Source organism: Myzus persicae, unplaced genomic scaffold, assembly GCF_001856785.1.
Source record: "Myzus persicae strain clone G006 unplaced genomic scaffold, MPER_G0061.0, whole genome shotgun sequence".
In the NCBI taxonomy this organism is placed as follows: domain Eukaryota; kingdom Metazoa; phylum Arthropoda; class Insecta; order Hemiptera; family Aphididae; genus Myzus; species Myzus persicae.
Genome location: NW_019102373.1, coordinates 357,359 through 372,373, shown reverse-complemented (window position 1 = coordinate 372,373; position 15,015 = coordinate 357,359). Strand labels below are relative to the sequence as shown.

Here is a 15,015-nt window from a genome sequence, read left to right as displayed (position 1 = left end):
TCAATTTTTTACAAAATTATAGATATTTAAACAGAGAATAACGATATTTTTTTTGTAATTTAAAAATGTCTATTATTCGTAGGTGCTTATACTTGATTATTTGATAAATAGGGCAGTGAAGTTGTTGCATTTGCATGTTTTTTTTAAGTGGTTATATTTATTGCTGAGTGAGCTTAAAATATGTTTTGTTAAACTTTTCATAAACAAAAAAAAATTATATTGCAATAAATGCACTTTTGGCGATTTTTTTAATTTTACTGCAATTTTAATTTTTTTTCATAATTTTCGTTTACATTTAAGATTATATAACTTAAAATAAAAGTAACTAAACGTAGCAGTGAACAAATTTCTATATTTGTTGTAATACCTACTAAAAAAAAATGAAGGATATCAAGTAATTTTTCGTATATCAAAAATTCTAAGTGGAGAAATACAGTCAATGGAGGGCTTGCCAGAAGACTTGACCACCAACGATTTAATCTATTTCAAGTACGCGCCAATAACAACTACTGACGTAGAAAGAAGTTTCTCCCGATACAAAAATTTGTTGTGCGATAACAGACGATCATTCGATTTTGAAAACTTAAAAAATTTATTTGTAGTACAATGCAATAATGTAAGCAATATCAATATTTAATTTGTATTATTACTATGTATTAATATATTTAATTTTATTAATTATAATTAAATTTTTTTAAATTTTTTCAATGCAATTTTTAAATTTATAAGTGCAATTTTTAATATATTTTAATGCAATCAATTTAGTGTGTTTTTTAATGCAATAACTTCACTGCCCTATTGATAAACTTTTAAAGTATATCAAAATATCAAATGAAATATTTTTGGACAAAATTTAACTCTATCTACTGTAATATACTAATAGTACCTAATAATCGGCTAATATGAATTACTTTAAAAGCAATAATATCATAAAATATACTTAAATTATAATAGTATAGGCTAATAGGACGTCTTCACTCGTTACACACGTCTTCACATGCCCACCTTTTTATTATTATTATAATAAATTTATAGAATATAAGAACTTGGTGGAATTACTTGATTATTATAATCGTTGTACCTATACATACGCCTATCATAAGCTGTATGATAATATTGATCATCGATTTCGAATGTAACAAATATTACTGCAGTGGCCTATATTCAACGACGAACTATGAAGTACCTACATTCGAAATCGACTATATACTCACTAGAGGCAGTTTACGGTTCTTTTTAACAACTTTTTTAACTTTTTTTTTATTCCATCGGTCAACGTATAATCGTATCACAAAAAAGTATACAAGCTCAAACACACTTATTATGCTTGCGCCAAGAAATAATCCTAGGGATCCACCAATATTACCTAAAAAAACATATATATATAAGTTTTAATGAATCTAAAAATAAATGTCAATAATGAAAAAGAAAGAAAATAGGTGTATAATGATTGTTTCTATATTATATATATTATATTAAATAAGCAGTGGTCGAAGTGATATGGGGGATATGGTGAGATGGCATCCTTCCATTTTTTATGATTTGCATTTTCCATCCCTCCACTTATTATGTCTAAAATAAAGCACCCTCCCTATAATTATATACAAATATTATCAATTTATATTGGTGTTTCATAAAAATTGTATTTTTTACGATGATTTTTTATTAATTTTACAAGAATACAATGTTTTTTTTATATGAATTAAATATTTTTAACTCATTTAAATTGGACCACTTGACGTCTAGATCTAATTAATCTAAACGTCAATTATTCTTATAATTTTATGTTGATAAGAAAAATTTAAATACGAATACTATAATTTATTATTCTGGTGATTGAGTTACTTATAGACTTTCTCTATGGTATTATTGGTATTGCCCGATGATGGTAAACTATATCTAGGGCACAATAGCTAATAGGTATCTATTAGAGAGGTATCCAGAGTCATGTATAGTAAGTCTCTATATTATATAATGGGTATGCTATGCGCCTATGCCACCATTTTGGCATTTTGCGACTCATTTATGACTGTGAATATGAAATTGCCTGCGTTTATTTATCACTATTTTATTTATTTTTTCATCATTGTTTATATCGATAAATGAGTCGCAAAATTCCAAAATGGTGGCATAGGCGCATAGCATAACCATTAGGTATATAATATAGAGCCTTACTATATCATGAGTTTGAAAGTCGAGACCAAAACAATAAATATACAATTTATAACGTTATGTTTATGACTTATCAACATATTTTTTCTTTCTTTACTTTACAGTCATGGATAAAAAGAACGATACGAAGTTCTTAAAGAACTTCTTTTTATCCGTGGTTATAACCAGGATATAGTCCAGGTACATAATACTATAAAGAAATATGTAATAAAATAAAATAAAATTGATTTGTGTATCACATTTTGGGAAGAAAGTCAAGATGAGATTGACTATATTATGTTATTTAATTACTTAATATAATTTTATATTATTTAATATTTATTTTGTTCACAAATATCAATATACAATTGCAAATAAATGTCTAATAATTTGTTTCCTAGTTATTCTTACTCTATGGTTATTACACTTTTTTTTTATTGATCTTAAGCCCGACGACTAAGGCCATTAGCTCTTGTGGGGGTTATGAACTGTGGTAGGGGTAAAGTTGGTAAGGTAGGTTGTTTTTACGATTGTTACGGCTGTTAAGGTCGGTAGCAAGCGCGTAGTGTATGTGTGGCAACATTTTTAACTACTATGAACCCGGGTGGTAACCCATCTGGGAGCTATTATCTGTGGCCGTTACTTACTACCAGTCAACAGCAGCCAACGCACCACGCCAAGCCACATATTACACTTTTATATTTTATTATATTGTTTTGATTTAGTGTTCAGCTGAAAATTAAATTAAATCTTGTAATTTTGTGTCAATAGACAATAGCTAAAGTGCTATACTTATTAGTTATTATTTATTAGTGATTACTACGAAACCTTTTTACATACAAATCTCAATCTTTAGTTATTTTTTTGATAATACTATGTTCTGCAACATTTTAATGTCATTACTCATTAATTATTAATTTGAAAGTTATTAATACCTATGTCATTAAAGGCTTTAGACTATAGTCCTAATGTATAAAAAAGTTTAGTTATTTTTTTGTTTTTATACCTAGACCTACTGTATAATGCATACTATTAGAACCTATTGTTAAAGTGTATGTAGATAAACCATAGTAGTATAAGAGGCATCCCTCCGCTTATTTTGAGCCATTTCGACTACTGTTTATAAGTAATAAGTTAAAGGAATAAAGAGTTGAATTAATAATAGCTAGTTGAGTACATTATTGCAGTTGCAGTGGTGCAGTGGTGAAGTGGTATCTTTACTTACAACTTACCTAATAATTCATTAACTGGTATCAAGGCAGTTCTTTGTGCACTCCATAAATTCCTCTTGTAATACATAACTATAATCGATCTGTATTGATTTCTATATAAGTAAATAAAAACAATTTTGAAATTTAAAAAAAATATGTAATGTTCATAATCTCAAATATAATTAAACATTTCAACCTTTTTTGGGGATTTTTAACATTCTTTGTCAAATTTCTATGAGTGTATACAACGTTATGTTTGAATCCGATGCCTGTACAGACATCTAAACAATTACAATCATTTATAGTATTCATAGTTAACAAATTCTTGTCAAAGATTGAATAAACTAGAAAATTAATTGTTGCATTAATTATTATGTTTTTGTATTCTTAGGTATAGTAAATTATTATGAAGTTTACCTTCATTTGAATACTGTCGCATACATTTGTAGTTTTCAGAACCACATATTGGAGTATGTATATCTCCTATACATATATAGCGTTATTTATATTAATGTGGGTTATGACTTATGAGAAACAAATAGTTTTCTTAATTCTACATAGGGAGGGGTGGTTCTATTTTTCTAGACAGTTTTTCAGCAAGATAATGAGCCTGGAGCCTAGGATTGAACGGGCACTATTTCGTAGTACTCCGCTCCTCGTGGTCAAAATTACTATATAGGTATTCAGTATTCTATTACGTCATGTTTGTATGTAATTGCTTTTCATGTAATATTCCAATAAATTGAATACATTTTACTATAAAGTACTTATTATTAATTAAAAATAGAATCGGTGAGCATTTTTTTTCCCTCTGACCCAAATGAAACATACATTTTCGTTTAGCAAAACCTAACTTGTGTAGTTATTTGTTACCCTTTAGACTTTAGTATTATAAAGTGAATTGACCTATTATCAAATTTAAAGTTAATAATATAAATGGTACAATTACAACAATTAAACCAATTAATATTATGATAGATATACTATATTATATTATTAAATGTATAGGTACTGAGGATATGCTCACTTGGGTGGTAGTAAGCCACACAACCACACATCTTCAATGAATTATTGGCTCTACACTCAATATCACAGTTATTAACTGTATATTTTCTGAAAAACTTTAAAGTCCTCTCATGCTGATAATAACAGTGCCGAATATCGGGTTTCCAACTTAAAATACTTTCAGATGTTGTTACCCAAGTAAATGTAGTTGTAATATAAGCTATATTGTTGACAGCAATATACGCTGTAGGTTGGATATTAGCAGGTACATCAATCGGACTATGTAAAAATAACTATAACAAATTTACAAATTTTTGCAAATCATATCATTATAACCATTTAAAATATTAAGATTTATGTGTAAAATAAATTGTAAATAGCTATGTGTTCCAAAACAAATTATGTACCTATTAAATATGTATAGGTTAGCTTAAAGTAACCTACGCAATAGGGTAACCTAACCTACCGTCATTCCTTTATCAGTTTTAGGACAGTGTTTTCTTGTATTTTCGTTTTGTAAATTGAATCTTATTATAACAGAGTCTTCGACAGTATCACCTGTAACTTTCCATGGTAAATTAAATGGCTCTGCATTTTTATTAAATCCAATTTCTGGATCCCATGCAGTTTTGTTTGCCTTTGTTATAATTTCTGCTTTAGTATGATTCAAATTTGATAACCTAAATACACATGATGTATAAAGTATAAACCTAATAAATAATAATATGTAAGTATGCAGTGCATTGCACATGGATTGACCGAGATCCCTAATTCTGATTTTTTAGAATGTGTTATAGAAATATACTATAACTACATGCTATAAAATAATAACTTACACTTGATTATAGTCATTACTAAGCAGCTGATGAAAAGGAACCATATTCAATGAATAACAAACTCCATAAATTGTATATACTGGTTGGAAATATTTACAAGGTACATTGATTTTTTCTCTAATCCAAGTTATTGATATAACACGTTGTTTACAAAAAATTCTATGAGCCTTAAAAAAATATACAGACGTCTTGTTAAAACCAGATATATTTCATAAAAATACTATTAGCTCGTTGTTCATCGTAAATGTAAGTTTAATATGTTATAAATGAACTTAGATATTATGAAATATCGTTTGAAATTATAATTAAAACATTTTTATTTGGTAGTTTTGGATGAATCATATAGGTACTACAGCCATGCACTTGCTGATGGTGGATGCTAACGGTGGTACAATATAATTATATAAATCAAGTTACCTATAAATTATTATTGTAATCTAAAATAAACTAGAAGAGATTAAGTGATTTTATAATTGGTTAAAAAATAAAATAAATGGCACAAAAATATTCGATTGAATTTTCATGTAAATAAATACGTCTATTGGATCTTTAAATTGCCACTCAATATTTTAGTTTGATAATTATTATTAGGTAATTAGTATGGTAAAAAAGTGAATAAAATATAAATATTTAATTACATTAATTATTATGTATGACTATATAGTTATAAGGTAGTATAAATTATAAATTATAAAATATTACAATCAGTTTATAGCTAACACTCCGTTCTAAACCTTAAATAATCAAGATACTTTAAACATAAGTTAGAAAGGTACATGCTTTCTAAGTCTATACGAGTATTACTTGAACTATTTATTTGTGTACAAATAAATAATAATGTACAAATGTAAAATATACTATTGGTAAGTATAGGTACTTAAAGATTTTAAAAAGTGTACAATAAAATTATACCTGTATTATACTAGACATACCGACCTAAAATCTACCTACAAGAATTGTAAAAAAAAAATTTCCATTATAAGAATTAATCAAATTAGTATTTTAGTATGATTGTTAGAATGCATAGCGAGAGTAACTCATTTAGCACAAAACTAACTCCTCTTTTGGCGTGAATATAGTAATGTAGTTCCCTCTTTAGTATTTTCATCAACTTAATAATAATTGCATAATTTTCACATTCAACATTTTAGTAATTGTATGTGTATAATATAATTCAATGATATTATCGAATTTTACGAATATCTACGCAAATATTAAACCAAGTATTACAATTCATTGGAAAATTAATCAACGACACGATATTGATGAGCAGGACACTAGGACAGTCAATAATGCGATGGCATGTGATGCACATTGCACACATTTAACATAATAAAAATGTTTAGAATAGACACCTGATATTTAAAAATGATTTTTGAAGTTTTCAGTAATTGTTTTGATTAAGTTTGTTAATAATCTCCAAGTCATAACATATACGTTTGGTTAATGCATTCACCATTAATTTTGGTTTTGGTTAGATAACTTAGATGTATCCGCCAAAAAAAGAAAATTCTTATAAGCAATACAATAAATTTTACTTGGTAGTAATATAAAAAAAATAATATTATAATAAGTAGGTAAGTACCTACCTATTAATTATTATAAAGTGATAGTGAACCATTATATTATAGCTATTATACAGAGTGATCCAACAAATACGCTCACCCCCCTTTTTTTCTTTAATAATGAAGTTTTTCAAAATCTGATTTTTGGAATCTTTAAATATACTCAAATACCATGTTTTCATATTCCTGAGATTTTTTGTGCCACTTAAAAAGTGCTCTGTGGCAATACGAATACCCACTTTTTGTCTTTAAATTATTTAGCTGATAAGTTTTTTGAGAATTTTGATGATCGAAACAAAAATTTGAACGAGTGGTTTCCTAGTTATTGGACAATTTATACTAAGGATAATAGTTAACACATGAAATAAGAAAAATAACTAAGTAAATCAAGAATGATTTTACTTGCTATTTACCTAAGTAAGTATTGACTAAATAAATATAAAATTACGTATTATTTTATATTATGTGCATAGGCTATAGATAACATAACAACGTACACTGCATATCTGTCGTCCCTATTATAAACTATATTAGCCTTATATTATCCCTTAGACAACTCCCTCGACGCCCCTGGGAGCCGCTAAGCACAATTTGAATACCTCTGCTATATACTATATTTTACATGGTATAATATATTTGTTTTTGTAAATTAATCGAATATTTTACTTTCTGAATAAAAAATCTTGAATAATTTTTATACGGAGGATTTTTCGAAATTCACCATACACAGATCAAAAAGTATAATCTCCACACTTCGCCAAGCGTGTTTAAGATTAAGCGTAATAGTCGCACGGTCCACGCAGACCATTGCAGTAAATTAATATATTGCCATAAAGTCTTACGTTTAGTAATAAATCCCATGTTTTTGAATTTATAGAATGTTGACCAATGCTTAGATTAGGTTCATAAAGATGACACATTAAGTTTATGCTATCTTCATATTCTCTGAAATAAATACATTATTTCTGATATGTTGTATAGACATATATAGTATATTATTATATAATTATCAAATTATTAGAATGTATTATCTTCCTATATAGACCTTATACTTACCTATCAAGCGTTTGATTTAAACTCGTTAAATTATTGTCTAGGTTCTGCAATTGCAAATCACTACATATTGTGATTCCGGGGAATGGTACATCATTCAATGCTGAAAAATGTCTATTACTTTCGTTTAATATTGTCATAATATCACCTTCCATCCAATTGTTATACAACTGTTGTATTTGATATCCACACATAAGGAACACCAATGATATGACACAAATCCAAAATATCCTGATTATATACAAAAATATGATATTTTAAAATAAAATAATTAATTGTTTTTGTTGACGAATAAAAAGATAAAAATTTCGTAAAGTTCTTGCCTATTTAAAGAAAAAAATAATTGATAGGAATTTTTCTTTACTATGTGTCTATGTGGACATTTAATTTTTATGAAAACAAAAAATATATAAACAATATTAAATATATCCACTTATAGAATGGTGTTACGTGGTAACAATTAAATTATTGTCTATCACTACTGGTATACTGTGTGTAATTGTGTATCCGTAGTAATAGATCTGTACCAAACGGGGGAATGTGAGAGGATTTGGATGTTCGACAAGACAACTAGTTAAACCGAGTATTATTTAACGTATATTTAAAATGTAATATAAAATATTTTACTTTACCGATGATCTGGCAGCAACAATACACCGAGCAAGTGGTGAAACGAGACTAGCTCGGCTGACGAATGTCTAGCAGGCCGAAGGACTATTATAAATTTTGTTTACTATACATAATAGTTATACATATATGATATATATAGCTTTACTCCGTGATATTACAGAATGATGAAAGATGACGTTTATGATATATGTATAGTATATAATACTATACGTAATATTATAATTATAAAAATATGAAAACTGTAATGGAGTTCCACACCGCTACAATGGGAAATAATAATAGTACTGATGGAATTACATTAATACGAAAATTATGTTTGTATATTGGAATTTATAAGTTCCACCCATTTATTTTTCTGATTAATATACGGTCACCCAATCTTCACGATTACTTATTATAAAGATTGATGATAAACATTTTTATGATAACGATTAATTAATAATATTTTGTTTATTTGGCGACTATAAAAATGTTTAATTTTTTTACTCATGACCCTCCCCCCTCCTTCGAATGGTTTTCCATATAAGTGTAACGTGCCTGTTACTTAGATAGTGGCCATTTACATTTTTTAATTTTATAATTGTAACTTGTCACAAACAATGTGAGTGTAACACACAAATAAATAAAAAGGAGGAAAGTAGGTAACCGCTCTGCTGAAGAGTAGCAAGTAAGTGTCGAGTGTCCCTCGTCCTTTAGGAATAAGTCACTTGTATATTCATTGTTTAAAATGGGAAAAAATTCAGAGGGGACTAATGCCTCCATATAGTTTTCAACATTCCGTATATATTTGTATGTATAATGTCTAATGTATAAAATCCTAATTTGTTAAAGAAAACGCTTTTAACCGCTATCAGAGGTAGGGAGACTGAATACACCCACGTCCCCCAACCAATTTAACCCCTGTGTATGTATATGTGTTGTATTTGAATTCTATTATAAATCATTTCATACCAAAAAAAATATTATGTTTATCAATTGATTCTGAGCAAATACAGAAAGTTTGTCAATTTCATCCAAATTTAAATTTAAAATATCTATAAAAAAAACTATGTTGACTGGATACTTTATTAAACTCTTACGTAACTACAAAATACATTTTGTTAAAATTTGAATGCTTTAATGATTATAAAAAAATGTGCATATTATTCTTAATATTTTTCAATACTTAGCTATAAGATACTCAAGCTTTTCAACCCCGTGAATATTTTTTTTTTCGACATACATAGACAAAAAATTGAAAATGTCTATATAAATTCTATAAATACCTACCTAACAATTAATAATAAGAAGAAATGCTCAAAAAGAGTCAAAATGTTTAGACAATTATACAAATTGTAGAATATAGTAATTTAAACATTTGGTGAAAATAGTATCAACAGTATCTATATCTACGGTTATATTTATTTTTTTTTTAATTGTTTGATGAGAAATCGTTATTTTTCGAGCAATTATCAAATTTCGTCAATTATAAAAATTATTGGTGGATTTGCGTACAACTTCTTTTTTTTTATCTCCAACAATAACAAAAACTTATGAGGAATCTAATATTCAATTTTCAAACCTTAAGCTCAGTGGCGTGTATTATAAAAAAAAAAGGTGTTGCTCTAATAATTGTTGGTGACCTACCCCTCATTATACTATTATACCGACTTATAAAATGCCCTATGTTTCTTTTATCAATACCGACCCACCCATATTTAAGGTGTTGCCTCAGCAACACTTGGACCCTATGTTACACGCCACTGCTTTAGCCGCTTTAGGTATGAATATTAAAAATGTTATGAAATTTAACTACAAAGTGATTTGAAAATTCGAGATTTCGTTTCGCTCACAAAATCTAAAAGTGAAACACAATGTATACAGACATACAGTTACAGTATATTGCACAAAGCACATTCGCTGACTGAATGTCTATTATTTTCAACTTTTTTTTCGAGTGGATCAAAAAAAACTATACCTATAACGATTTTTTTTCAAACGTATATTAATTATTTCATTTATAAGTAAAATTTCATTTTGAGGTTATAACCATAAACCTTAAGTGGAGTTTATAACTCACAGTGCCGTGTCGTGTTCGTATATTTAATACATATAGGTAATAAAATGTTGGTCACGTTGCCACAACATTAAATATATTAATTACCTATTAAATATATGGAACACGACAGTACGACACTATACGGTGAGTTGTCAATCCCACTTTAATCTTTATAGGTACTCGGTACTCATAAAATGAGTAAAAGGTCTATGGTTATAACTTATAAGTTTATAACACATATTTGTTCTTATGATTAATAAGAATAACATATTTTGTCTGGTACCAACCTTTCTAAATATGGTCGCTTGGGTTCCCCTAAATAAATTACTCCATGTAAACTTGTGGCAATGGAAAATTTCCGTAAATAATTTCCTTCGCCAAAACCTATTGGCTTAATATTCATCTGCTTACCATTTAATACACCCATCCGTCTTCGAATAATTATGCCATTAAAATGCGAATCAATCATTTCGAAATAAATTTAAAAAACAAAATATTTTTTAAATCGAAATAATAGTATAATATTAAAACAATTTATGATGAGCAGAATTTATGCTCTACATCTGAATTTATTATATGGTACTTGAAATATGAATTATAATGAAGTAGGTATCGTATAACTATTAAAAACAATTATGCAAGTCACTAAAGAAGGTAAGCACTAGCTAGGTAGCCTAAACATGGTAAAATATTAAGTTCTGACAAGGTGTTTCATTAAATACACATTTAAATATATATTTTACAAAATAAATAACATATTCGTCAGTGTAAGTACCGAGTATAAATATTATTTTGACATATTTATTCTAAGGGGGTCCTTACTATCCATAAATATTATATGAGTACCATGCAGTACCTATATAAATAAGTATAATTTATTTACCCACATATTATTATACGTTTCTTAAAAATTCGTTAAAATATAATATTTGCCTTTCTCATATAAACAAAAATTATTCAAACAATAATTATCATTCAAAAAGAAAAATGTTGGTATTTACAATATAAATAGGTTATTATATTTTAATGACATTTTGAATTTAATTCTAGCATATTATATAACCTGTAATTGTTACATGCCTTGTTGACATTTCAGGTCTGCGTGTCCCTTGTAAGCACCTACCGCTATCAACAGTCATGGTTGTTTTAGACCAAAATTTAGCGGTGTTTGTCAATTGCGCTGATTTTTCTAGACTACCTGAAATTTATACATCTTTTGCGCCGGTGGATTTATCCCAAATGAAAAAGGTATACGTCTTTTGCGCCAATAAATTTATCACAAATTAATTTGGTATACATAATATATATCTATTGTGCCAGGAAGATATTATAAAATATAAAATATCATATTATTATACTATTATTAGATTATAATATTATTATCAAACACATAAAATAAAGTGTAATTTAAAAAATATAAAAAAATTAAAATACATATAAATAAACGATGATAAATTACATATGAATAAATTGTCAAAAAGTATTAAAATTTCATTTCTTGTAATGGTGACTTACCGACTTCACAAATTGAAATATATTGATAGTACCGTCATATTATTATACTATTATATTAGATATTTTATTTTAATTAAAAAGTACATAATGAATTAAATTATCAAACATATAAAATAAAGTGTAATTTAAAAATATAAAAAATTTAAAAAATTAAAATACATATAAATAAATGATGATAAATTACATATGAATAAATTGTCAAAAAGTATTAAAATTTTATTTCTTGTAATGGTGACTTACCGACTTCACAAATTGAAACATATCAATAGTACCGTTTTTATATCTTGAAATATGATCATCGATGTTTGTTTTTTGTTTTTTATACTTAATATTTTGTATTTTATTTTCTTTTTGAATACTATTGATTTTTATGTATGTCTGTACTTGTATAAGTTTCAAAACTTCCAAAAATACAAAAATATTTGGGTGTGCTGAGTAAAAGTATTTTCCGAATGCTGAATGAAACGACTCGCAGGCATTTGTAGTTCTTTCACTTGATATACTGCACGACGCCCACATAAATGGTGGAAAAGTTGCGTCTTCGTCAATATACATATTAATAAGATAATCACTAAATTGAGTTACCCGTTCATCCGTAGATTTTATACTCATAAAATCGTTTGCAAAGAGATTTCCAACATTTTCTGGTTCAAGTAGTGATAGACCAAATATCCACCTTAACCATTGTCCAATTTCACTTAAATCATTCTTATACTCACTAGTTAAGCCTAAATTTTGAATTTTTCTCCACCATGCTTGAGATAAATGAAAACGACAGCCGTGTAAAATTATAGTAGGCCAAACAGTAATTATAGCATTATGTAAACTTTTCTCAAAATCTACAACACATACTTTTGGATTGAATTTAATTGATAATTTTGATTCACAAATATCAATTAAAGCCTTTAGAGCTCTTTCATAGACAATAGATTCTTTACTCGGTAAAAGAAAAAAAATTAATGGAATATAATGTCCATTATTTACTGTGTGAATCGTAAATAATTGGTAAAAATATTTCGGACAGTAAGAAAAGGTCCCATCCATAAATATTTTTTCTTGACAACAGATGAACTTTAAATTAGTTACCGTTGAAAACGCTGTTATATTATTTTCAAAATCATTTATTAATAAATATTCTTCATTTCTATTTGTAAGTGTTGTTGTGGACATTATTATTTCCTGAGTTTCTCGCAAATTCTTGGGTAATTTTAGTATAGATTTTCTTCTTGCTCTATATAAATTTTGTCGTATATTTGATATGTCTTCAATTTTGAGATCATTTGTTGATTTTTCAGTAAATATTTGTTTGTTAATTAATTTTAACGGCTTTTCTATAGCTTTTCTTTTAACTTGATTTGATATAATTTGTCGTTGAACGTTTTTAGGAGGGAGATGATTGTATTCAGTTTCTTCTTTTAATATTGTAGTTTTAACCTCGTCAACATACAATTTAGCGTTACAAGTTTTTTCTGCAACACTGTTAATTATACCAATGAAGGAAAAATAGTTAACACTACCGATAAGAATTTCTAGATTCTGAGAGAAACGAGGAATGTATTGATTTTACTATATATTTTTTTTTCTTTGTGCTTGTGTATACCAGAGGCACCGAGATTCTAAAAATGTAATCAGGCCCAAATGAAAATACAACGGCCCCCAAACCTACATTTCTTCTTTGCATTGAAAAATGTTTTTGTAAATTAGTTTCCTATGGTTTAAAGACTGAATTACGAACTTCCTATATAAATAACTATTAATATATCTTTTATTTGTATTAAGTAATCAAACATAATTTATTATGTTGGTTAAAATATTGCAAAGACGAAAAGTCATTACCATAACCGTTCAGCCCTCCTCTGATCGCTAGCCCACTTTTAAACATGTAGTAAACATAGGTACGTATAGTATTTGGCGTCACTGGTGGACACGATAAGTAGTCGAAGTAATGCTTCGATTTTCAACTTTAGTTTCTTTTCTGGTGGGAAAGTAAATCTAGTTAGTGCATTCAGGTCAAAATTTAAAATTCCCAAACATTTTCAAAAGCTTCACAAACAAAAAATTTAAAAAAACGGGAATTTTTACAAAATCAATTTTGATTTTTAGTGTAACTCTCAAGTCAAAAAACTTGAAAATGTACTACTAGGTTCCTCATAAGTTGTTGTTACAGGAAATTAAAAAAAAAATTGAGCTTAAATAAATAAATAATATTTTTTTTATGAGCTCCTCAATTTCAAATTTTAAATTATTTTGTAGTTAAAAATTTATAAAATGTTCAACTTTTCCAGCTAAGGAGTAAGGGTTGAAAATTTAAAACAAGGTTCCACATAAATAGGATATTCAATGACTAAAAAATCTAAAAAATATGTAAATAAAGTTTTTATTATAGTTAATTTATTTTTAAATTTCGACGAAATTACATATTAAATAACCAAGAATACTGATTTAAGTTATTTTGTTGTAATTTAGAAATATCATTTGTGGATACTTGAAACTTTTAAAGTATTTTGTTATATTTTAAACATACAATGACATTTAAAAATTCAATTTTTTTTTGATGAAAATAATTTAACCTACTGTAGTACTAATACCTAATAGTAAAATAAATTATTTTAATCACAATGACATCATTTTTTATATCTTCTTAGAAATATTATAAGCTGACAGTGGACAGATCATTTTCCCTCAGAATCGTTTTTTGTACACAATGATTTTGTATTATTGAGTTCAAATTTAACACATCCATTACACTGTAATGATTACAGTGACGCACCAGCCACCACTCATGAGGCACATAATGTACAGGAAATCAGTACCACATCCATACCCTGACCAACCGAAAATCACTCATTCTGTTTTTGTTACTGAAATTTGACAAAACGACCAAACTTAAAATAATTTTAAAATGATCTACTCAAAAGAATAGGTTAACTATAAAATAAGAAATAAAATCAACAAATATATTATTGTTTAATTTTTAAGTATAAACAAATAATAATAAAATAAGCTTTTAT

General features: G+C 27.1%; 2 protein-coding genes across 2 annotated transcripts; both read right to left on the bottom strand.

Moving 5' to 3' along the window:
• Nucleotides 1-1,214: 1,214 nt before the first annotated feature.
• On the bottom strand, nt 1,215-10,958 carry LOC111031959 (pickpocket protein 28-like; the record flags this gene model as incomplete). The annotated part of the gene is made up of 8 exons (XM_022312107.1): nt 10,777-10,958; nt 7,825-8,052; nt 4,834-5,047; nt 4,390-4,660; nt 3,780-3,845; nt 3,559-3,706; nt 3,384-3,475; nt 1,215-1,366 (listed from the first exon to the last, which is right to left on the bottom strand). Coding segments are annotated over exons 1-8 (1,353 nt in total), but the record flags the coding sequence as incomplete, so codon positions are not given.
• A 196-nt stretch (nt 10,959-11,154) lies between these two features.
• LOC111031958 lies at nt 11,155-14,797 on the bottom strand. The gene is made up of 3 exons (XM_022312106.1): nt 14,775-14,797; nt 12,389-13,481; nt 11,155-11,163 (listed from the first exon to the last, which is right to left on the bottom strand). Exons 1-3 carry the CDS (start codon nt 14,795-14,797, stop codon nt 11,155-11,157), a joined length of 1,125 nt encoding a protein of 374 aa, XP_022167798.1.
• Nucleotides 14,798-15,015: the final 218 nt, after the last annotated feature.